Source organism: Hyaena hyaena, unplaced genomic scaffold, assembly GCF_003009895.1.
Source record: "Hyaena hyaena isolate Hyena2069 unplaced genomic scaffold, ASM300989v1 scaffold_286, whole genome shotgun sequence".
Lineage (NCBI taxonomy): Eukaryota > Metazoa > Chordata > Mammalia > Carnivora > Hyaenidae > Hyaena > Hyaena hyaena.
The window spans coordinates 899,659-923,578 of record NW_024080918.1 but is presented as its reverse complement, the minus strand read 5'-3'; the positions used below and the strand labels follow the sequence as shown (position 1 = coordinate 923,578).

Genomic DNA, 23,920 nt, shown 5'->3' with positions numbered 1-23,920 from the left:
GGGGATGAGCACTGGGTGTTATATGGAAACCAACTTGACAATAAACTATTTGTAAAAATAAAAAAATTATAAAAAAAAAAGAAACCATTGTTGCCCTATATGCTAACTTAGATGAAAATCTTTACAAATTTAATTTAAAGAAATCCATCCAACACTTGCTAGAAGATAGTAACCAAGTAACATGGAATAGTCTACTTAGAAACAGGAAGCAGATGGGTGCCTTGGTGGTTCAGTCAGTTGAGTGCCCAACTTTGGCTCAGGTCATGATCTCACAGTCCATGAGTTTGAGCCCCGTGTCTGGCTCTTTGACAGCTCAAAGCCTAGAGCCTGCTTCAGATTCTGTGTCTCCCCTCTCTCTCTGCCCCTCTCCTGCTCATACTTGCTCTCACTCGGCCTCTCAAAAATAAATTAAAATGTTAAAAAAATATTTTTTAAAAGAAATAGGGAGCAGAATCAGAGCCAAGTATATCAGAATCAGACACGAGTTAGAAGACAGTCATACTCAGCATACTGAAAGACAAAGACAGGTACAAATATCTCTAAGACCAACTTTGGTAAAAGGCAAAAACACTTATGTGATCTGAAGAGAAACCAGAGTATTCAGACCAACTTTGGGAAAACAAAAAAACACTTTGAGAAATGAAAAGTCAATGCCCACATGATTCTCATCTCAAAAGAATGAGGAGACCTTTAAAATGTGTTTGCCTGCATCCATTCTAGTTACCTCGGGATTCGATCTGACTACCTCACCATGCACGGTGCTGGGAGAGCTGGGTGCTCAGGACTCAAAGCTGGAGAGGTTCCCTGAACTGTGATGCTCAGTGTCCGGTAGGAGAAAAAGACTTATGAATGCGTATTCCCAGGTTATCCCATAGCTCAGTGAGTGCTGTACCCTCGTGTGCAAAGCACTGTGGAGATGGGCTAACTCTGGGAGAGGGGTCCACAGAGCCAGAGGGAAATCCCATCATGACACAGGTAAGTGTGACAGGGGTGCCTGACAAGGAGCACCGAGTGAGGCATTTCCAAGTAGAAAGTGGTACCCTGACGGCTCGTCCTCCAACATGAACCTTCAGATCCCTGAGAACATGTCAGAGGAAGTGTTCATGGGCATGTCTGAACGTATGTTGCTAACATAACATGCATGTTTCATGTTAGAACCATGTTGCTAACGTATTCATCCTGATGATTCATGGTATTTTTTTTTTTCATTTCATTAAAGGAAAAAGGCATCTGACAAGCTGTGATAAACCCTCAGAACAAGACATGGAAATTCCTCTCCTGCCTACGCCCCTGGCCTCTAGTGTGAGAAACACCATACTAAAGATAGAAGAGGTGGTTTTCTTGAAAACGGTGGTGTGAAACACAGGGCATTAGATCAAATACTCACTGAATGCCTGTGAGCCCGGCTCTGCCAGAGACATTTTCCCACCTTCCAAGAGCTCAGTTCCATGGAAGAAAAAGATATGAATATATAAAAGTATCATAAAATGTGTTCCATGCTATAATGGAAATATGTATTAGCACCCTAGGAACAGAGAGAGAACACAGCACCCCAGTTGCTTCACGTGGCTTCAAACAAACCTTTCAGCTGCTGGTTTCTTTGACTACATGGCCACTAAACATTCACAAAATGATAACTGACATTAACATTATCCTAAGAAATCTTATTAAGAAAATAAATTGCAGGCAAAAAAAAAAAAGAAAAAGAGATAACAAACATCAGAATCACTTATTGTGTGAAATTATTTATACTACTCTATCCATCCAGAAGTTTTTCACTTACATAGCAGCTGTAAGACTTCTAGCACAGTGAAGGATAAAAACAAAAATGAAAATGCTAGCATGAAGAACTTGCCTCTCAGGCATCCAGAAGCCACTTGGTTAAATAAAGGATAATACTAGTCAAATGTAAGCAACAGAGGATAAAATGACAAATACAGAAAAAAAATTATGTGAGTAATAAAGTTACAGGATGAGTTGGCTGGTTTTAGTAAGTCCAATTTGGGGCTCCTGGGTATCTCAGTCGGTTGAATGTCTGACTCTTGATTTTGGCTCAGGTCGTGGTCTCATGGTTTGTGAGATCAAGCCCTGCATCCAGTTCTGGGCTGGAGGCATGAGCCTCCTTGGGATTCTCTCTCTCTCTCTTTCTCTGTCCCTCCCCTCAGCTTGCATGCTCTGTTTCTCTCTCTCTCAAAATGAATAAACAAACTTAAAAAAAATAAGTTGAGGGGCACCTGGGTGGTTCAGTTGGTTAAGCGTCAGACTGCTGCTCAGGTCATGATCTCACAGTTGGTGGGTTTGAGCCCTACATCGGGCTCTGTGCTGACAGCCAGCTCAGAGCCTGGAGCCTGCTTCAGATTCTGTGTCTCCCTCGCTCTGCCTCTCCCCTGCTCACGCTGTCTCTCTCTCTCTCTCTCTCTCTCAAAAATAAATGAAACATCAAAAACATTTTTTAAAAAAGATGGCATCCTTGGTGGATGAGCCAGAATTTATTAAAAAAAAAAAGTCCAACTTAAGTTTAGAAATAACATCTGAAGTTTGGAAGAAACTTGAAAGAAAAGGTAATGATATTTTGGCTTAAAAATTCTGGAATCTTAAGGATAATGTAAATGTACAAGCTTTCTAAACTTTACTTTTCTGAGGGCTTTTTCCTGCACCCCTCTTCCCAATTTGTAGTGCCCTAGTGCCCTGTTCAGTGAAGGGTATTGAATACACACTCAGATACAATTGACATCCTATAACAAAAATATAATGGTGTAAGACAAACAACCAGTGCAAAGTGAAAAAGAAGGAAAACTAAAAACACAAAAGAGGCAAGACAATATCACAAGACTAAAACATCCCTGCATTTGCTACATAATCGTCCAAAACCTTCCTGTGCTCAGGCTGGGTGTTTGGTACAGAAAGCTTGGAGCTGCGATCACAACTTTCCAAGTGAGAATTCAGTCGGCAGGAGAAACGCGGCAAGCTCTAGCACAAATGAGGAAAATCAGCAACAGGTTGAGAAAAGGACAGAGAGTGGGGCTAACTCATAACAGAATTCAGGGGAAGAGAAATTACACCATAAAATCAGTCAAGGAAGAGAAATCAGTGAAGATCGCAATCTGACCCATCAACTGCAGTGAGTCTGTGAAACTGAAATGGCATGAAATAAATAAGAGAATCACTACTCATTAATTACTTATGTTTCACTAAACTATAGGAAATGCACGATCTGGATTATATAAACTTAATAAGCAGCACTGTTAAAGACCAAAATAGCAGAGGAAAAAAAGCACCGTATTGGTGAGCATGAAGATAAGATCTGGAAAAGAATAGAAATTCACTCACATGGTGGGCTAAATAAAAGCTAGAGATGCTAGAACGGAAAAGAGGACTTAGGAGAGAAAGAAGCCTGAGTCTTAGTACTCTGGGTGACAAGTCACGAGAAGAAGCACATCAAAGCTACTGTCTGTTATTAAAGAAAACCTACTCTTCTCTCAGATGACCAAAATTGTGTGATGTCAGCTAATTTTAAGGCTATCATGTGTCCAAGGGCAATTCCAGCTTTAACAAATCAATGACTAAGAAAGTCTATGGAAGCTTGAAGTTTTTTAAAAAGAAAAAAAAAAACAAGTTACCAGCAATTCTTAACCTCACTGGGGTCATAACCCCCTGTGAGAACCTGTGAAAGCTCTTGGCCTTTGCCTCAGAAAAATACACCAAATTCAGTGATGGTACCTTGTTCCTGTTACCATGATCAGCTCAGCAAACAAGCTAACCAGCCCAGGCTGCTAGTTTTTCAGCTTGCATGACACTTACCCTACTCAAAAAGAGGTATGAAAGATTGTTTTCTACTACAGTGGCCTCCAAAGAGGGGTTGTGCACGAAACGGACTATTCATTGGTATGTGAGAAAGCATTAGGGCTACTAACTGTATTAACCTAGCAAGAGAAAAGTTAAGATTTACAATTTTACACATTTTTAAGTGTTTATTTTTGAGACATGAGAGAGAGAGAGAGAGAAGAAAAGAGGAGAGGAGGGGAGAGAGAGAAGAGAGAGAGAGGGCACACGCAAGCAGGGGAGAGGCAGAGTGGGGGGGACAGATTTCTGAAGCAGGCTCTGTGCTGACAGCAGAGAGTCTGATGGAGGGCTTGAATTTGCGAACCCATGAGATCATGACCTGAGCCGAAGTCGGACACTCCACCAACTGAACCAGCCAGGCGCCTCTAAATTTACGAGTTTTATTATATGGATTATTATCTGTCATGCCCAAGCTGCCCTCACTTGGTCAGAATGCCAGATGTCTATGTTTCACGTAGGTATGCAAGGCAACCTGGGGGAAGAAAGCAAAATCCCAAAGTGGGGCACTGATGTTGGTGGCCTCAATGGTTTTCAGCATATTCCTACCTCTTAAGGCTTATGTGGGCCCGTTTAAGCATTTTTGGAGTATACTCTCCAGTTAAGTCAACCCTCACAAGGTAGGCAAGAGACATAAAGATTTTGCAAAAAATGAGACTCACTGGAAAACCAATGAGGGCCTACATTAGCATCAAGAAAATGAAAACATGAATACTCTCCTAATACAAACTTTGTTTGCCATGAGTTTAAAAACGATGAAAGGGGCACCTGGGTGGCTCAGTCAGTTAAACATCCAACTTCAGCTCAGGTCATGATATCAGGGATCTCACGGTTCTCGAGTCCTGCATCAGGCTCTGTGCTGGCAGCTCAGCGCCTGGAGCCTGCTTCAGATTCTGTCTCCCTCTATCTTTCTGTCCTTCCCCAACTTGGGCTCTGTCTCTCTCAAAAATAAACATTAAAAAAAATTTTTTTAAAGATGGAAAGCAAATCTGATCTGAAAAGAAGTTGGGAAAAAAGAAACAGATTTTTCAAAACTATTCAAATATTGGCCAAAGCTACTATTGTTAAATGTGTTATAGCCCAAGTTATTAGGTAATGACACTATGAAGTCCTAATGATGTAAACTCACTGCATTTAGCAATTCATTTTAATATCCTCATCTATCTCACCCTTTAAAATGTTCATTTTACCTGTTTTATAGACTATATGGTTCTACATACAATATATAAACATACTTTCAGAGAGGGTGGATGTTCTTTTAACTGATGGGGAAAGTTGTCAAAAATATTTGGGACCACTTCTCCAGTGTTTCAGAGCTCCACCCACACCATGCCTGTGGATGTTCTTGTGTTATCTGTGCTGACGTTACAAACTCCTTAGCATGGGAGAAATTGCTGCTTATTCCCCTAGATCCTGACAGACATCCCTGTTGAGGTATCAGGTATTGATGCAGTGGTACTAGAACACAATGGTTTTCTTACTTCACAACTGTCTCTTACTCGTCACACAGGATGGGACTGAGGAAGCAGGTAAAGCACTTTCCAAATCTATTCTTCCTGTACCTTTAGCACAGGGAACACAGGGAACAGTAAGTACCACCAGGAACCTCCATCTATATAATTCTGCGTCTTCTGGTCCCAACTACCTCCCCAATGTCATCTTTCCCACCAAACTTAATCATATACATAATTTTTTTTTAATAAAAATAAACCAAGCCCAACATGGGGTTCTAGCTCACCAATGGTAAGATCATGATGCCAAGTTGTTTATCAGATGCAGAGGTCTGATAGACTGAAGTCAAACGTTTTTGTCTGGAATATATCATAGATGATATTGTATGCTTCATACTATATCCCATCTAGAGATACAATATCAAATTGATGCACAGAGTGGCCTTTTTAGAATGTAAACTGTATCATGTCAATATTATCTAAATCTCACTTATGGCTTCCTTTGCATTTATTCTATAATACGAAGGCAGACGCTTAACTGACTGAGCCACCCAGGTGCCCCTCATCTACATAATTTTAAAGAAACTATATAACCAACCCCACCCCTGATTTCCGCTCCTTGGAGGCAACTTCTTTTATCTGTTTCTTTTCAGTTATTTACTTTAATATTTCTAAATAATGCTGCCCCACTATTCATGCCTCTTTTAGATATTATCAATCTACATCCTCCCATGGAAAAGATTATTTTAGCTCTTATATCTGCCCCCCACCCACCAGCAAGCATACACATTTCACCTCCCTGCTCATCATCTCAATAAAATGTTAATAAAACTTTTGGATAAATTAATACTCAGAATTTATGAAGCGAATATGCAAATGCTTTTCATAGCTGAGCCACCAGTACACTATGACTTTTATATTCCTCCTTGTAAGAAAAAGCTTTTGGAGCTAACTGCCTTTTTCACCCTTTGCTCAGGTTTTCACAGACCAACTGGGATTCCATCACTAAACTCTGGCTGGATCTGCCAGCTCCCTTCAATACAGTCAAACAAGCTGGGCAACTCATCAAATTCTTTCTTCCCCGGGTTCTTTCTTCTCATCATTCTTGGAGCCTCATCTTCCTGCTCCAGCCTACACTGGTTGCTTCCTGATCCCTATATAGGGCCATCAGTTTGGGAATTCCCCTCGCCTCCTTCCCAAATTGGAATCCACATTTCCTGGAATTCCTTTGCTCCCTCATTTTTACGGAGAGTTTCCATCAGTCCCATCCTGTGAAAGGAAGCCTGGAAGGTAAATTTTGAGACCTCCCTTGACAGACACCGCTAATTGCCTACCTGGTATCTAGTCTTCCCTTTTTCCTGAGTTTGCTGAGGGTAGCGAACATATTAAGACCAAGAATAGACTAATTCAATACTAGAGCTGGACAAGAACTTACGGCCACTGTTCACAAACTCGGCTGCACACTGAGTCACTGGGAGCACTTGAAAACCCCTGAGGCCCAGCCTCCATCCACAGAGATTCTGGCCTCATCAGTGTGGGTATAGCCCAGGCACTAGGGCTTTTTAAAAAGCTCCCCAGGTTACTCAAATGTGCACCCAGTTTGAAATCCTCTGCCTGTTTCCATCTCCTTATTTTATGAATGAGGCAATTAAGGCACTCCTGAGGTTGCAACCGGCCCCCAGAAGAATCCAATTTACTGACCCCTCTGTCCAGTGTTCCTTCTTGATCGCTGAATTAAATATTTCTTAAGAAGTAATGACCTAAAGGGGCACCTGGGTGGCTCAGTCGGTTGAGCATCCAACTTCCGCTCAGGTCACGGTTCACAGGTTTGAGCCCCACGTCTGGCTCTGCGCTGACAGTGAGGAGACTACTTCAGATCCTCTGTCTCCCCCTCTCTCTCTGCCCCTCCCCGCCCCTGCCAAAAATAAATAAATAAAACCTGTTTAAATAAAAGGAGTAGCAGCCTGGAAGATAGTCAGGAATGAAGAAAAAAAATGTTATGTTCAAATAAACTAGTATTTTGAGTATAATTTCTCTTATTTAGAAATGTGATACTTTGGCAGACAATCCTAGCCCATAAATTCAGGAGACTTCTAAATGGTCATGTTATTAAAATGAGAAGGAAAAAGCAAGTAAAGCCATCTGATGAAATTAATCCAACATTTATTTTCCTCAGGGTCTCTCTGTGCTTCAGGCTCTCGAGAGCAAACCCTTAGTTTCCATTTGTTCTACCCCAGTGAACCCTCTCCGGCTGCAGGTACCAATAGTCACGTCTGAGGCTGCAGCCTAGGGGCTGAGCCGCACCGGACAGTGCTGACCAGTACATCCCCTGGGCAGCCTCGGCCCTCTGCTTCTAGCACATCCCACTCCCTGGTTCTTCTGCCTACCTCGCTGGGCATTTCTCGGCCTCCTTTGCTGCCTCCTCTTCCATCTGACTTCAGGTGACAGAATGCCAGGCTCTTCTCTCCTATGTCCTCCTTTCTAGAAGCGTTTGCCCAGTGCTGTGCCTTTAAATACTACCCACATGATGTGGACTTTCACATCTGCAACTCCAGCAAATCTCTCTCTTGAACAGCCTCTCTTATCCAACCTCTTCCTTGAAACCCCACCCACATGTCTAATAGATTTCTAATACCAACCCCCACCCCCATCTCCACCCATCTGCTCAGCAGAGTGATTACACACATTTATCCAGATGTTTCAGCTGTAACCACTCCCCCATCAGTGATTTGCCAACTTGGCTGCACAGTAGAAGCATTGGGACATTTATGTATGTATTTATTTAAATATTTTTAATGTTTATTTACTTTTGAGAGAGAGAGAGACAGAGCATGAGCAGGGGAAGGGCAGAAAGAGAGAGGGAGACAGAATCCTAAACAGGCTCCAGGCTCCGGGCTGTCAGCACAGAGCCTGACATGGGCCTCGAACCCATGAACCGTGAGATCATGACCCATGAAATCATGACCTGAGCCAAAGTCCAATGCTTAACTGACTGGGCCACCCAGGTGTCCCCAGTTGGGGACTTTTAAAAGGTTGCAGTGCCTGGCTTCCAGCCCCTAGGTATTCGGCTCTAAAACTGGTGCTCAGTTATGAGCTAAGTATCAAGATTTTTGATAAGCTTTCCAGGTGATTTTAATGTGTAGTAAAGTACAGGAACTTTGCTCCAGAGCCATAATTTGACTTCTCCTTTTCCTCAATCCACACATGCAACTGATCAAATCTTCCTTCAAAGCACATCATGAATCCATGTCCCCACCTCTCTCTATCCATGGCAGTCTTCCTGGTCCCAGCCCTGTTACCTCTCTGACAGCTACAACAGCCTCCCACTCTTCTACATGGTAGCCAGAGGTAATGTTTTGGTTTTTTTTATTTGTATTTTTTATTTTTATTTATTTTTTTCATTTTAGAGAAAGAGTGAGAACAGGGGAGAGGGGCAAAAGGAGAAAGAGAATCCTAAGCAGGCTCCATACTCAGCACAGAGCTGGATGTGGGGCTCCATCCCATGACTCTGGGATCAGGACCTGAGCTGAAATCAAGAGTCTCCTGCTCAGCCGACTGAGCCACACAGGCGCCCCCAGAGGGGTAATGGTAAAAGCACAAGTCAGATATCACTGCCCTGCTTAAAACTCCATAGTGGCTTCCCTCTGCTCTGAAACTAAAATCCAACCCTCCCATCGTTGCCTAAAAGTCTCCTGCCCCTCCTTCCCATACCCACTCACCCCCACAGCCTCCTTCCTGGCTCTGAAACAGTCCCTGATCTGGCCATTTGCATTTGCTGTTTCACCTGTCTTCCGGCTATGCCCCCAACTCTCTGTGTGTCTGGCTCCTTCTCATCCTTCCCTATAGCCTCTCTCAGCACCTAACGTCCTTTATGATTGCCATCACATTCTTTATTGGTCTTCCCTAGAAAAGAACCTTCCTGAAGGCCTGGTCTTGCTCATGACTGTACCCACAGCACACAGCAGAGCACCTAGCACATAAGAGGTGTTCAAGGACTCCTTTCTAGGAAAAAGAAATGAATGGGTCAATGAATGAGATAACAACCTTGACTACAGGAACACCGTGTTGGCTAGTACCTGTTAAGATGAACTAATAATAATGACAACAATAACAAATATAATAAAAATAATACAACAATAATATAAAGTCTAAAACACTGATAGGAAATTCTGAATTAAAAATATACAGAGGGGCACCTGGGTGGCTCAGTCAGTTAAGTGTCCAACTTCGGCTCAGGTCATGATCTCACAGTTTATGAGTTCAAGCCCCATGTCAGGCTCTGTGCTGACAGCCAGCTCAGAGCCTGTCTCTTGTTTCAGATTCTGTGTCTCCCTCTCTCTCTGACCCTCCCCTGCTCATGCTGTCTCTCTCTCTCTCAGAAATAAATAAACATTAAAAAAATTTAAAAATATACTGAAAAGGCTTGCTCAGCCAAGATACATTCGAGAGTTTTAGGTATTTAGTTGCTTGGTTTGCTGATAGAAACCTATTTTGTTTTATTTAATATTCCTAAAGTCTTTCCAAAGAATGAACTATTTAATGAATTGTTATCATGAAAACTTGGAATCTATTGGGGAGAAAGAAAATGAGAGTCCTCCTGGAATCCAAATGCAAAAGTAAAATTTAGACACATTTAAAAAATAAAATTGGTAGAAGCATAAGAGAAAATTTTTTAAAATATGATTTGACAGGCTTTTCTAAGGATGACACAACTCAGAAGCCAGTGAAAAAGACTGACAGATCTTAACACAAACATTTAAGAGTCTGAAAAGTTAAAAGACAGAATGGGGGAAAAGTCTGCAATATATTTAAACGGCCAAAAGTTTATGACCTATTATCTGTAGAGAGCTCCAAGTTATTAGAAAGAAAATGTGTAGTAATAGGCCAAGGATCTGAACCGGACAGTGAACATTAACAACAACAAAAACGTACTAACAGCCAAATTAGTGACAATCTATCTTAAGATTTATTTACCAATAATGAGAACAAGACTGTATTGATGGAAATGTACATTTTTGAAGGACACTCAGCTTGGTATCTAGAAGAGTATCTGTGATCTAGGAATCAAATATCTGTGAATTTGCAGGACAAATGCTTAAAACTTAGTGAACTTCAAAATGTGTTTTCATTAGGGGGTGTGAATTTTTAAGAACAAGTATCAGTCAAAAAGATGGCTACACAAATGTTCATTGTAACCCTACTGGCAACACTGTATTGCCCTAACGATGTCTCTGCATACTGTTAATTTTTTAAGTTACAAAATAAATATATTGAGGTTCCATTTTTCAAAAAATGCTGACATTTATAACTGTATGTAGACATCTTAAAAGGCTAGGAGTACATAAACCAGAAGGCAAAAAAATCTTGGCACTCTCCTGAAGTCATGTTACATGTAATCTCAAATTTCTTCTTTAAGTTCTCCATATTTTCTTGATTTTTGGTGATTAACATATGGATTCTTGAGTTATTATGAATTAAACTAAGTTATGTAAAAAAGTATCTAATAATACGTGCCAGGTAATACAGCATTTCTCTGTCTGATGTTTGTGCAGGATGTGGAAAGTGGGGAAGTCATGCAGAGACTGCTCTTCAGCGTGTTTACAGCAATGACAATGCTGGCCCAGGGGCTGAATGTCACAAGGCAATCTGGCAGATGGCAGGCTTTAGAAAAATCCCAACGACATGCATCCATTTTTTTTTCTTCCACTCCAATTCCTATAACGAACTGACTTTCTCATGATTTGTGCAGAGAGAGAGAGACAGAGAGAGAGGTGGATCCAGATAGTTGATGCTGTGGGATAGCTGGGACCCAATTAAAGGAAGTCAAGGGGAGAGAAAGAGGGAGGGAGGGAGGGAGGGAGGGAGGGAAGGAAGGAAGGAAGGAAGGAAGGAAGGAAGGAAGGAAGGAAGGAAGGAAAGAAAGAAAGAAAAAGATGGGGCACCTGGGTGGTTCAGTTGGTTAATCATCCAACTTCAGCTCAGGTTATGATCTTACAGTTCGTGGGTTCAAGCCCCCCCCCCCCCTTGGGCTCTGTGCTGACAGCTCAGAGCCTGGAGCCTGTTTCAGATTCTGTGTCTTCCTCTCTCTCTGACTCTCCCCTGCTCACGCTGTCTCTCTCCCTCTCTCTCTCTCTCTCTCTCAGAAATCAATAAAACATTTAAAATTTTTTTAAAAAAAGAAAGAAAGAAGTGAGAGAGAAACCCTGGTTACCACCTAAGCATGGCTCTCAGAACATAAATGACGTGGTCATTCTAATCCTGAGAAGCCCTGGGGAAGAAAAATTATAGGGCTTTTCATTTTCCACCAGAGCCGCTCATAAAAAAATGTGCATGCTACAACTTTCAGGAATTTCCCTATAGACGACCGACCATGCCAGCAGTTCCTATAAAATCACCCCCCATCACCACTTGGCTGCCTTCGGCCAGCAGGAAAGCAGAAGTAGGGCTGCACATTTTTAAAGTGCTGGATCTGAACAAACCATACCCCCTTTGAAAATCCTGACCAATCAGCTCTCTAGGTCACAGATTAAAGTAAAGCAAAAACTCCATTTCTCAGCAATACAGGCTTCCAAGAGCACTTAAAGCTGGAGAAATGAATGGAATCACGGCAGTCCCTACATTTTACTTTCTCTAACATTCCAACAAAAGACCCTCAACACGGTCATGCTGATGGCTCATAAGGGAAAAGTAACATTAAAAGCCATAAAGCCATAATTAATCCTTTTCTCCTTAAATCACTGAATGACTTTACCTTATTTTTAGACAAGCCCACCTCGGTGTCAGCTGGGGAATTTCTAGATTCATCTTTCCTCTGACAATTCCCTCTAGCTGCTCTAGGTGATACAATTTTTTTAAGTCCACCATTTTAATTATGGATCTTCTGGAATTATAGCAAGGACAATTTTTCAGAACCTTTGGCTTCACTAGTCACCAATTATTGCCTGACAGATGTATTCAAGGAGACAGAACAGAAGATAACCTTCAAAGGAGTAGGAAGGAAGCCATCCCCCAAGGAATATTGGCAACCTCCCTCCCCCACCAAAGGTGTCTTGTCACACTGGGAAAAGGAGGCAGGGGGCCAAGGTCAAAACAGAGTAGAAAGCTCAGCTAGAGGTCTGCTAAGGAGAATGGGAAGCACTAGCACCTCCCACCCACCCCCACTGCCCTCACCTCGCCATGACTGCCAAAGCAAACAAGTAAACAGACTAAAACCTGGCTTTAAACATTCAATCCTGAAAAGAACATTGCAGTTTGAGTAAAAAAGAATGAAGTCTGGAAATAAAATTTCTTTTCTCTATGAAGCCCACAACCCATGCCGGAAGAGCTCACTGAAGGGTGATCTCACTCTTCAGAACTCACATGCGGAACCTAGACTCCTGGCCGTGGCTGAGAACAGTCCAGCCTCAGAGAAGATCCCATTTTTGCCTTTCATGGCCCAAAGGGCTTTCTTTGGCCGCTAATTTCACTTTGAAAACTGTAGCACAAGAAGCCACCTGTTTTTCCGCTGTTTTAAGAACTGTCTTATCCTGGGTTTCACTTCACAGCAGTGAAGAAACCGAGGCTGAAGAGATTAGCTTGTGAATATGATCATTCCTGCCTTTGAGTTCTCTATATTCTGCCATTCTGTTCAAAAATTGTCTCCATACTCTTCCTCCTTGCTTCATTAAGAGATTTTATATTTATTACTCTGTTGTTAAAATCAACACTTTTGGCTTTAAAATTTTTTTAATGTTTATTTATTTTTGAGAGAGAGAGAGACAGGGCATGAGCAGAGGAGGGACAGAAAGAGAGGGAGACATAGAATCCAAAGCAGGCTCCAGGCTGAGCTGTCAGCACAGAGCCTGATGCGGGGCTCGAACTCATGAACCACGAGAGCTGAGCCAAAGTTGGACACTCAACTGACTCAGCCACCTAGGCGTCCCCAAAACACTTTCAATATGCTCCTCCTTGGGAGAAAGGAACATGGCCTCCTAAAACACTTCAGGATTTACCGATTTTTAAGCGCAGGAGATTAAATCAACTTGGCACCATTATGCTGGTCCCTGCATGGCCACGCTCAGGGGAAGAGTGGGATATGTGTCTGTTTGTAAAGGGTCCAGGCCATAGAACCTGGTTTAAGGAAGGTTTGCTAATGGAGAAGGGCAAGTAGATGATGAGAGTTTGGATGACTCATCTTAAAGTATGAAGAGGAAGATGAGCTGAACTCTTGAGACTGTTGACTCAAACAGAAGAAGCTACTGGATTCCCCCAAGCTTGGGCTGTTTGGTTAGCACATCACAGAGGTGGTAAACAGCTCCCGAAAGTGTGAAGCCCATGTCCCACCTCTGCAGAGAACAACGCAGCTGGTCCCTTGAGCATAAAACATCAGAATTCATACCTTGACATTGAGACAACCTCTCCCACCCCTCTCTTAATGACCACTTCTTCCATTCTCAGTTTACAATGAAACAAGCCTGTTTCCCAGTGGCACTGCACAACCGGATATATATATATTTTTAAATGCAAATCCCTTCGAAAGCTATTTGTGTGCAGAGCCAAGCGTGTGTCCTGTACGGCAAGAATGGGAGCCTCTGGAGATACCCATTGGATATGATACAAATGGTTAAGTTGTTAAGGAAATGTGCTAAGAAAAATACTGGAGTAAAGATTTTTTAAAAACCAGAAAGATTATACACCACACCCACCGTAAGCCTAAGCCTGTTTATCAGTCCACACAGAAGACAGTAAGTAAACCCAGAGTCCGTTTGCTCCCCACCTTTTAGGACAGAGCTTTTAGAGCTAAGGCAGTGGGAGAATTGTATAACTTCTGCCCATGTGCGCCATTAAAAATCGACACGTAAGACAGATGGTCATTTTAGCATAACATTTGCAAGTACCCAGTCATCAAAGTTGTACCAAAGTTATGTCTTCGAATTCAAAACTGGCCTTTCAAAGGTCTAAAAAACACATATATACACCACGCTTGCTTGGAATGAAATAGTCATCTGGACAATCACAGGAGATCAAGTAAATTCTCTTAAATTCTGGCTTTCCTTGCTAGCATCAAGTCCGCTGGCAATGCTGAGGACGCCATGCAGGAAACGCAGGAGAGTCTCCCCGCTATTTTGAGAAAATCTAACAGCCCACCACCGGATTTGTTCTGTGACCAGAGGGGGAGTGAAGGCCTGTTGGTACTCACCTTCCCCCGCCCCCAGGTTCAGCCACGCAGCTGGGTGGTTGTGGCTCTAACCACAGAGGCGGGGTCCCTTGGCAGCGCCATCCGGCTGAACTGTACGCCTTTTCATAAAGGCAGACGAATTCGGGTTAACCACACTCTAACCCTCCCACCTGAGGAAAAGGCCTGTTTGTTCCGGAAGGCAAAGCCCAGCCTTATTTAACTAACTGCAGGCAGTTAATATAAGCACGCCCGAGGCAGCAAGAGAGCTCTAGTCGAGAACAGTAAAGCCATCCGCTTGATGAAATTCCTCCAGAATCCGACAGTCCTGAAGGACACGGCTCAGGCGCCTCACCTGACGGTTAGCCTGAAAACACCTGCTCCCGTCGCCCGCGTCCCGGCGCGGGGAGCCCGGTACGGCTGCCGGGCCATGCCTCCGCCTCCAAAACTTTCCTGGGCTTTCGGGATTCCCAGCAGGAGAGCCCGTGCGGTGCGCGCGCCTCTCCGCCTTCCCGGGCGCGCCTCCCCTTAAGTTGGAGCCCGTCTAGGCGGGCGGCCTTCCCTTACCCTGCGTGCAGCCTCCCGGGGCCCGCAGACCCCGGGTGCGGACGGCGGGGCGCAGCGGCCGGGGGCGCCGCTCGGGCGGCGTGTCCGCGGGACAGCGCGGCTGAAGTGCGCGCCGGGAGCCCCGAGGCGCGTGGCCGGGCGTTCCCGCCCCGCCCCCGAGTCAACACCTCCGCCGCGTCGCCTCCCGCCGGCAGGGCGAGCTGGGGAGCGGGCGGGGAGCTTCTCAACTCGGGCCCTGGGGGACTTCTTCCACGTGTCAGCCCGCGGGCCTCCCCGAAGCCCGGGAGGCTGGAGGCAGCGTCGCGGAGCCAGGCGGGGGCGCTGGGAGGGGACGCCCGAAGACCCCAGGAGGAGAGCAGCCCGGGGAGGGACCGCGGAATGCAGGAGGGCCCCCAGGGCGCTCCAAGAGGGCGGAGCCGAGTCCCAGGGGTACTGACCTGTGGCGGGGTCCCCAGGACAGGCCCGAGGCTCCGTTCCACGCCGGCAGGTCCAGCGCCTCCACGCCGGGAGGCATGACTCGGCCCCGGTGCGGCAGGAGGAGAAAGCCGAGGGTGGGACGGCCGCACCTGCCGCCGCCGCCCCGGGGTGCGGGCCCGAAGCTCCCGCGCTGGAGCCTCGGGTGTGCCAGGCGCTGCGGCCAGCCCGCTCCGCGTGCGGGCTGCCTGCTGGAGGGTCCGGCGAGGGAGAAGCGCCTTCTAAAGGGAACCCGACCGTGGAGCGCGGGTGCCGCCGCGCGCCCTCCACACTGCCCCCCGGCGGCGGGGCCGCGCACTTCCCGCCCCCTGCGACCCCAGCCTGTTTCGCTGCCTCTTGTTTTCTGGCCCCATTCTGCGCATTTCTGTAGTCATTTCTATTTTGATGCGTTCAGGATACTCTCAGTGCCAAGCCGAGTGCTGGGTCCTGTGGACACCGAGATAAGAAAGGCACGGCCCTTTCCTCTAGGACCTTACGTAAACTGGCAAGCTCATTCGGTTAAGTTCATTCATTGGAGCGCGTTTGTATTCTGAAGTGGATGATCACAGAACTCTGTGACAAGAGTCACGTTTCGGAGATGTGAAGAGCTACCGACGCACAAGGAAAAGAAAAACGGGGATCTGGAGCGAAGCCCCCGCTCGCGGAGAACGTGGCCCCATGGCCCCGGCAGAGTCAGAGAGGCGGGGCTCTCAGCCCGCGCTCGCAGCCTGCGGCCTCTGAGCTTCCCTCCCACAGCACGAAAGGAAGGGAAACCGGCCAGCTGGAAACCAGGCACGAATCTTAAGAGGTGAGGGTCTCCCTCATTTGCCCAATGTCACGTTCAGCTTGAAGCTGGCCAACAGCCTGTTTTCCAGGGAGTCCTCGTCCTTCTTTTTACGTGATAAGCAGCAGTAGCACTGAAAGTCCGACGTCCAGATTTGGATCAGCAAGTGTTTAAAGGGTTTCGGGGTTTAGCTAAGGCAAAGAATATTTTGCCAAGTAATTATTGTAACGTGCGTCTTCAGGTAGACGTAATTGGACAGAATGGTGTAAACAAACATACATAGTTGATCCTCTTTTGCAAGTCGCTTTTAAGGCAAAAATGCTTATTTTAGAGTCCCTTTCATCGAGGTGCTCACTGACTGCAGACAGGCTTGGAAAATCCCGTTTACACAGTTCAGTGCCTGCACGTGGCTGCAAGGGTGGTATGGTTAGGTTCCTTTTTGTAAGAAAAGGAGAGGAAATGGCATGGCTCTGTTCTTGTGGGGAGGATGTGACTCCCTTGAAAAAAGGCAGACGGTGGCTTGATTGGAGAGTGTTGGAGGAAGTATATGGAAAGGACAGACATATACATAGAGAATATATGTACACACATAATTTTTATGCTAAAGAATTTTCAAGCCTTTTTAATTCAGAGAAATACTTCCCATGAAAGTACAGCCCTATTACCTCCAAAATTACAGGAATCCACCAGGGACAACAATCCCTTCAGAGGTGGACTGTAAACTGGAATAACTTTTTTTGTACCAGCAAACTACCCCAAAATACTAACGTTTTCTAAAACTTCAGTATTTCTACTGAATAACTTACCAGTGGGTAATTAAAAAGAAAATTCATTGTTAGCAGTGCATTTATTAAGAACATTTACCACATGGAAGGGCTCTGTGCCTCAAGGGGCCGGGAGTAACCCTGTGTGCCTACTAGGTAGGAAGGTTGATTTGCATGTTATCTCCCTGAACACTCAGCACTCTGTGTACTGTCAGCTGCTTTTGAAATGAGGAAATGGGTTCAGAGAGGTTTAAGTTGCTGCCCTGAGGTCACCCACAGAAACTATTGTAGATCCAAGATTTCAACTCAGGTCTTTCGAGTTTCCAAAATCTTTACTCTCACCACATTGCTACACTGACAAGAGATCTAATTCACTGTCACTGCCCTTGAATCAGTTTCCTGACCTAGAGAAGTTTCCTTCGTTTCAAAAAGTGGAGAAGACATACATGTACATAAATAGCTGTAATTGGTGATGCACATGTTATGGATCGATATAACAGTATTATTTCTTATAAACATATGGTTTAAAAAATAAACAGTAAGTAAATTCCTATCAAACACTGTAGGGGATGAAATGGTGGCAATAGGGGACTCCACGTATCTCAAATTTTAATGTGCAAATGAAACACCAGGGGATCCAGAGACTTAGATTTTCCATTTCTTAAAAGCCATAAGTACAGCAAGAATTGCTTATACTCATTATAAAACCTCAAATTTCAACACCTGGAGTCATTATTATAAACCTCATTATGTTAAATAATAAGACTTCAGTGTCTCAAGGCTATCTTCATTTAGCCCCTGACACAAAATTAAAAATTAACAAATCCGTTTTCTTTACCAAAAAAAGTTTGTTTTGAGAAAACCTTTATTGCACATCATTAAATTCATTTCTATTTGAATAAATAGTGCACAAAACAAAGATACATGTTGTAAAAATCCCTGAAATTCCAATCAGCAGTATCCAAGGAAAGGAGAGTTTGTTCTTTGTCTTTTAAGGCACACATTTTCTACTTATTTTTAAGTTATGAGCAAATTGTTTTTTTTTTAAGGTTTGCTTTTTTTAAAGTACTTCAATGTTTATTTTTGAGAGAGCATGTGCACATGCACACACTAGTAGGGGAGGGGCAGAGACTCTTAAGAGGACAGAGGATCCTTAAAGAGGGCACTTCGCTAACTGCAGAGAGCCTGAGATAGGGCTTGAACTCACAGACTGTGAGATCATGACCTGAGTCAAAATCCAGAGTCAGACGCTTAACTTACTGAGCGACCCATGCACCCCAAGAGAATTTAAAATGCAATGATTAGGGATGCCTGGGTGGCTCAGTTGGTTGAGCTACTGACTCTTGATTTTGGTTCAGGTCAGGATCCCAGGGATTGAGTCCCACATCAAGCCCCACAGTTAAGCCCCAAGTCAAGCCCCACACTGAGCATGGAGCCTGCTTAAGATTCTTACTTTCTCTGCCTCTGCCCTTCTCCCCCATGCTCCCTCACTCTCGTGCTCTCTCTCTGATAAAAAAATAAAATAAAATAAAATAAAATAATAAAATAAAATAAAAGTAATTACTGATATATATCAACCACCTCCCCTCTCTCTCACAGATGAACCCCAGAGTGGTCAAGAGCAGAGTTAGTGAGTTTTATGAAGTCAGAGCAGGCATTGTTCTCCACTGATGACACAATCAATCCAGTCAAAATAGCTGGAAGCAAGAGTGTAAGAGCTAAAGAGGGGGGTGGAGAGCATATTCTAAAGCAAAGGCAAAATAAACAAGAAATAATAACCCAATGGCTTCTCTCATCGAATTAGTTTAAAAAAATAAACCCCAATATAAAGCTGCAAACAACATTAAATATTGCTTTCAAAAATATAAATAGTTCTTGATGAATTAGAGCTATTGGTTTGCTCAAAGTAATAGTCTTCAAACATACTATACCTGATCTTAAAATATCCATAGTTTCTCAACTCAGATATATATTACATATCCCTCTAGAGCACAGATTAGCCTGATAGCTACTTTTTACAACAGCAGAATATTGAAACCGGAGGGTCGTCTTCTAATCTGTATTTTCCAGAATTGGGTAGATCTTTGCATTCTGCTATAAATGTGCGAAGTTCAGTCTCTGGGAAGCCATCTTGTTGGTAATGCTACATAGAATTAAAAAAAAAAATGTTCTCATGAATAAGTCCCTTGAAAACAGCTTTATTCCACATCCAAAATGGATCATTTGTCAAGGGAGGGCATCTTTCTAAAGGGATAGTTCAGTCACTTTCAAGTATTTTCAGGAAGATGTAGCCACTAGAGACATTCTTAGGTTTAGCTAATGGAAAGTGGGCCTAGAATTCTGCAGTGTCCTACTGGGCTCTCTTTTGTGGGTCTGGCTCAATCCAAAATAGGCATACTGAATCTGAGTCTGAGCCATCCTTCCAGGAAGAATCCATTCTGGACACCCTCTTGGAGTGTCTCTTTCAGACAAGTCGAAGGGTCCTATGTTAGCATCTGTTCGGGATCTAAGATCTCTAGAGCATATCCTGACCAGAGAGGATCAGCCATCACTTGCCCACCTGACAGGTGCTTTGAGCCCATGGGAAGGAGGTAAGCATCTAAACTGTGAGTCTCAGACCAAGAGTTGTCAATTAATATTACTACCTTTGAGACGGTGGCTATCACCCTTGAATAACATGTAGTTCTCTGCATGCAGAGATGAAGGCAGTGAATTTTTAGAGCACAGTGGGGAGGGATTTGGACATGTACAACTATACTCTTTCCCAGTGGCCTTGGTGACTCTAAACACACATCTGCCAAGCAAGTATTGAGGACAGTCAGTTCCTGAAATCTAATTCAGTAAAAATGAAGTTGTGGCCCTGGCTTCAGCAGCAAGGTATTCATAATTATTAACTCATCAACTCCTGCTAACCCTCTCTGTATCCCTGGGGCCATTTCTATAACATCATGTTTCATTACCTTCTCATACCCAGCAAGCTCCCAAGTGGAAGTATCTATGTCAGTGGTATACTTAATAGTATAAGGTTATCAGAAATTTAAATATATAGATGGATATTTAGCCTACTTTTCCATATTTCAAAGGGCTGATACTAATTTTAAAATATCCCATGTAAGGGACAATATAAATAACAGCTTTTCAACTCAGCTTTTCTGATACATCTAAAGCTTACATGGCTAGTACCTGACATGTCAATCCCTTCAGTCTTTTGGAGATCAGGCCCCTGGGATGGTCCCAGGCAGGTCCTTGCAAAGAGTCAGTCACAGTATACTCCAAACCAAGAGGTCAATTTTTCTTTATGAAAATTGGATTTTAAATGGTCCCCATCAAATTTTGAATTGCCATATGTTTCACTTACCCAATGCCTACTAGTCTTTATAATTCTAATACAAGTTTAGAAATCTTGTTTGAAAAAAAGTACGACTTAGAGACAAAACCTAAAATATACTACAAATTCAAATTCATTTCTGTTTCTCAATATCTAAAGCTGAAGCCTTTCTTTTCTACCTTGAAAAAATTAACATTCTAGCTGTTCTCCTCCCTCTTAGGTACCATATTTCATTGCCATTCTACAAGTTCTGGAAAAATGCTGCTCCTTGTGGGTCTTGATGAACCTACCTTAATTGTTTCATATGTATCAGTGATCAGCGCAATGAAAAGACTTAAAATCATATATATAAATAGGCTGATAAATGAGTAGAGGTAAATTCTGCTAAACAACCAGACCAAGTAACTTTTTTGTTGCATTTTTGCAAATGTGGCAAACATATCATCTCCATTTATCAGAGAGAAAAGGCACTCAGAGACCATGTTCAGAGAACGGAACTGGAAAAAGAGAAGAGAAAAAGTTCACTTTATTTCATGTTCCTTCCTGTTGGAGACTTTGTTCATGACACTATATTAAAACTAACAGACCACATATCCCAAGTTACCCTTGCAAACTATGTAGTGAATCTGCAGTTAACTACAAGCATTTGCTATGTGATACACGAAACCTGTATAATGCCTACTGTTTTTCCCAGGACAAGCAGCACCTTCTTCATGTTCCCCTTAATGGGAGCAGCCTGAATTGAAGCTGCTGGTCTACACCCTCAATGCTTTTCTGAGTCAAGTCTTACCATTCCCTCTACCGACATGGAAAGAGATCCTAGAAACACTTATGCAGAGACACCCAAGTCCCAACCATACACATTCATACTTCTCATTTTAAAGTTCATTCCATTTAGGATAATGGTGTTATAATTAAGAGCAACTCTGGTAACAAAAAATTCATATATTTCTTCAAGTTCCTCCCTATACTACATTTTTAATAAAATCACATTTCCAAAAGTCTTGCCTAAAGAGCTTACTCTAGTCTTGCCTAATAAGTTTACTCTAATATATAGTGATAAATCAAATTGACTTATCATGACCTAATAGTGCTAAAAAGAAAAAAAAAGAACCACATAATTATCTGATATATTCCACAACAGGAGGTGTGGTAGCTGAGTGAATCAATTATTCTTTCAGGTCAGTCACACCTTACCCGTTTACAAACATAGCACTTAGATATACCACCTTTGACATTTTCAGGCTGAGTCACAAAATAGAAGGAGCTCATTTTAAAAGGATAACTGGCACGATTTTAGAGCTTAACAGTAACAGGAAAAAGTTGTTTATTGGTACCTTATCATGGTAAGGCCCCAGCACAATCCATCCACAGAAGCAATAGCCTAAATAAATCATAGCGGCACAGCAACAGAACCTGATGACATTGGGCAGTGCTGCCTGAAGGGTCAGAATAAGGAGCTAGGAAAGTAAGAGAGGCCATTAGAATCCCCTTGTCCCTCAGCCAAAGCAGTGCAATAACTCTGAAAGATAGAAATACCAACAGCATGGAGATCCATGGAATCCTTACATTGTACTTCTGAAAGAAACCGAGGTATCGAATGACGCCAAGCCACACAAGCATGGTGGACGTCCCAAGAAGTATGCTACAGACGTCATAACTTGTTAGACTCTAAAACAGAGTGGAAAAAAAATAACCAGATTATTTAGTAGAAATTCATTAGGACAAAAAATATTTTGGTGGTGGGGTTGACAGGACTCGGGCAGTGTTCTAGGTGCTAAGGACAAAGAAGTGAACAAAGAGACAAAATTTCCTTCCCTCATGAAGCTTGCATTCTAGTGGTGGGGATTGGGGTGGGGAGAGATAATAGAAATAAATTAATGAAACCCTCAATATATTAGCTGACAGTAAGTGCTGAGAAGAAAATTCGGGGGATGGGAAAAAGAATGGCTTTGGGGTTGCCTTTTAAATGGGGCTGCATTTGAACAAAGACCCTAGGGGAGTGACAGAGTGCAAGCCAAGCAAACAGCTAGGAGAGGGGTGTTCCAGGCACAGAGACTAGCAAATGCAAAGGCCCCATAGCAGGAGGTTGCCTCCAAGGATGGGATGGAGAGTCCAGCTGGAGTGAGCAATGAGGGAGAATACAGAGTCATAGAGGTAAAGGGGTGGGTATTTTGGGGCCTCATGGGTAATTTAACAACTTTGTATTTTATTCTGATAGGCTGGGGAGATTTGAAAGCTCTGAACAGGATATGATTCCATTTGGCTGCTATGGTTAAGTGCAGACTGTTGGGAGAGGGAGAAGGCAATTGCAATGATATAGATGAGAGCTGACAGTGGCTTAGACTAGGTTGGTAATGGTAGAGGTGATGAGGTGATTTTTAACGGTAGATTGCTAGGATTTCCTCTTGGGTTAGATGGAGGGAAGAGGGGAACAGTGAAAGAGAAGAGTCAAAGATAAATCTATGACCTTTGTCTTAAGCAACTGAAAAGAACTGCCATTAACTGAAGTTAAAAAAGCCATCGAGAAGCAGGTTTGGACTGTGGAGGTAGAGACTGAGATTTGGGGAGTTCTGTTTTTTGTTATTTTTTTAAATTCAAGTTGGTTAACATATAGTGTAGTCTTGGCTTCAGGAGTAAGACCCAGTGATTCATCTCTTACATATGCTTACATATGACACCCAGTGCTCACCCGGAAAAGTGTCCTCCTCAATGCCCATCACCCATTTAACCTACCCCCCACCCACTTCTTCTCTGGCAACCCTCAGCTTGTTCTCTGTATTTAAGAGTCTCTTATGGTTTGCTTCCCTCTGTGTTTTTATCGTAGTTTTCCTTCCCTTCCCCTATGTTCATCTGTGATGTTTCTCAAATTCCACATATAAGTGAAATCATATGATATCTGTCTTTGACTGACTTATTTCACATAGCATAATACCCTCCAGTTCTATCCACATTGTTGCAAATGGCAAGATTTCATTCATTTTCACTGCCAAGTAGTATTCTGTTGGATATATACACCACATAATATGTTAAATTTGAGGGCCCAAGTAGACGTCCAAGTGATATGAAAATGACAGCTGGATATTTGAGACGACTTCAGAGAAGAATTCCAAGCTGAAGATACAGATTTAGAAATCACTGGCAGAGAGGTACTATCTAAAGCCATGGGACGTGATGAGATCACCAAGACTGTAGCAGAAAAGAAAATATGTGCAAGCACTGCACCTTGAGGCACTGTCACTTTAACAGGCTAGAGAGATGAGAAGGAACCAGCAAAGAAAGTCAGAAGACCAGCCCATGATTTAGGATGGAAACCAGGTAAATGATAGCTCAGGGGAAAAGTGCATCAACAAAGAGGGAAGGTTTGCAATGTTAGAATCTGCTGATAGGTCAAGATGAGGATAAATAATGAATTATTGGACTCAGCAACACTGGAGGTCATTGGAAGGAACATTTTCTATAGAGTGGTAGGGCAGCCGGATTGGAGCAGATCTAACAGAGAATAGGAGGAACAGAATTAGAAACAAGGTTAACTGGGGCGCCTGGGTGGCTTAGTCGGTTGAGCGTCCGACTTTCGCT

General features: G+C 43.3%; 2 protein-coding genes across 5 annotated transcripts in view; both read right to left on the bottom strand.

Moving 5' to 3' along the window:
* MCOLN2 (mucolipin TRP cation channel 2) overlaps window positions 1-15,526 on the bottom strand; it is a 62,915-nt gene extending 47,389 nt beyond the window's left edge. The window contains exon 1 of one of the 3 annotated variants that reach the window (XM_039246913.1): window positions 15,450-15,526. In XM_039246913.1, coding sequence (XP_039102844.1) covers window positions 15,450-15,526 — 77 coding nt within the window. Of the gene's footprint in view, window positions 1-1,387; window positions 1,403-14,800; window positions 14,845-15,449 lie in introns of those variants that run through there. The other 2 variants (XM_039246914.1, XM_039246916.1) reach the window with 2 other exon arrangements.
* Window positions 15,527-18,885: 3,359 nt separating this feature from the next.
* The window catches only part of MCOLN3 (mucolipin TRP cation channel 3), a 28,414-nt gene continuing 23,379 nt past the window's right edge, over window positions 18,886-23,920 (bottom strand). For both annotated transcript variants that reach the window (XM_039246930.1, XM_039246931.1), the window contains 4 exons: window positions 21,911-22,012; window positions 21,679-21,801; window positions 20,632-20,838; window positions 18,886-19,156 (listed from right to left, as the gene is read on the bottom strand). In XM_039246930.1, the coding sequence (XP_039102861.1) occupies window positions 19,022-19,156; window positions 20,632-20,838; window positions 21,679-21,801; window positions 21,911-22,012 (567 nt within the window). In that variant the 3' untranslated portion in view covers window positions 18,886-19,021. The remainder of the gene's footprint in view (window positions 19,157-20,631; window positions 20,839-21,678; window positions 21,802-21,910; window positions 22,013-23,920) is intronic.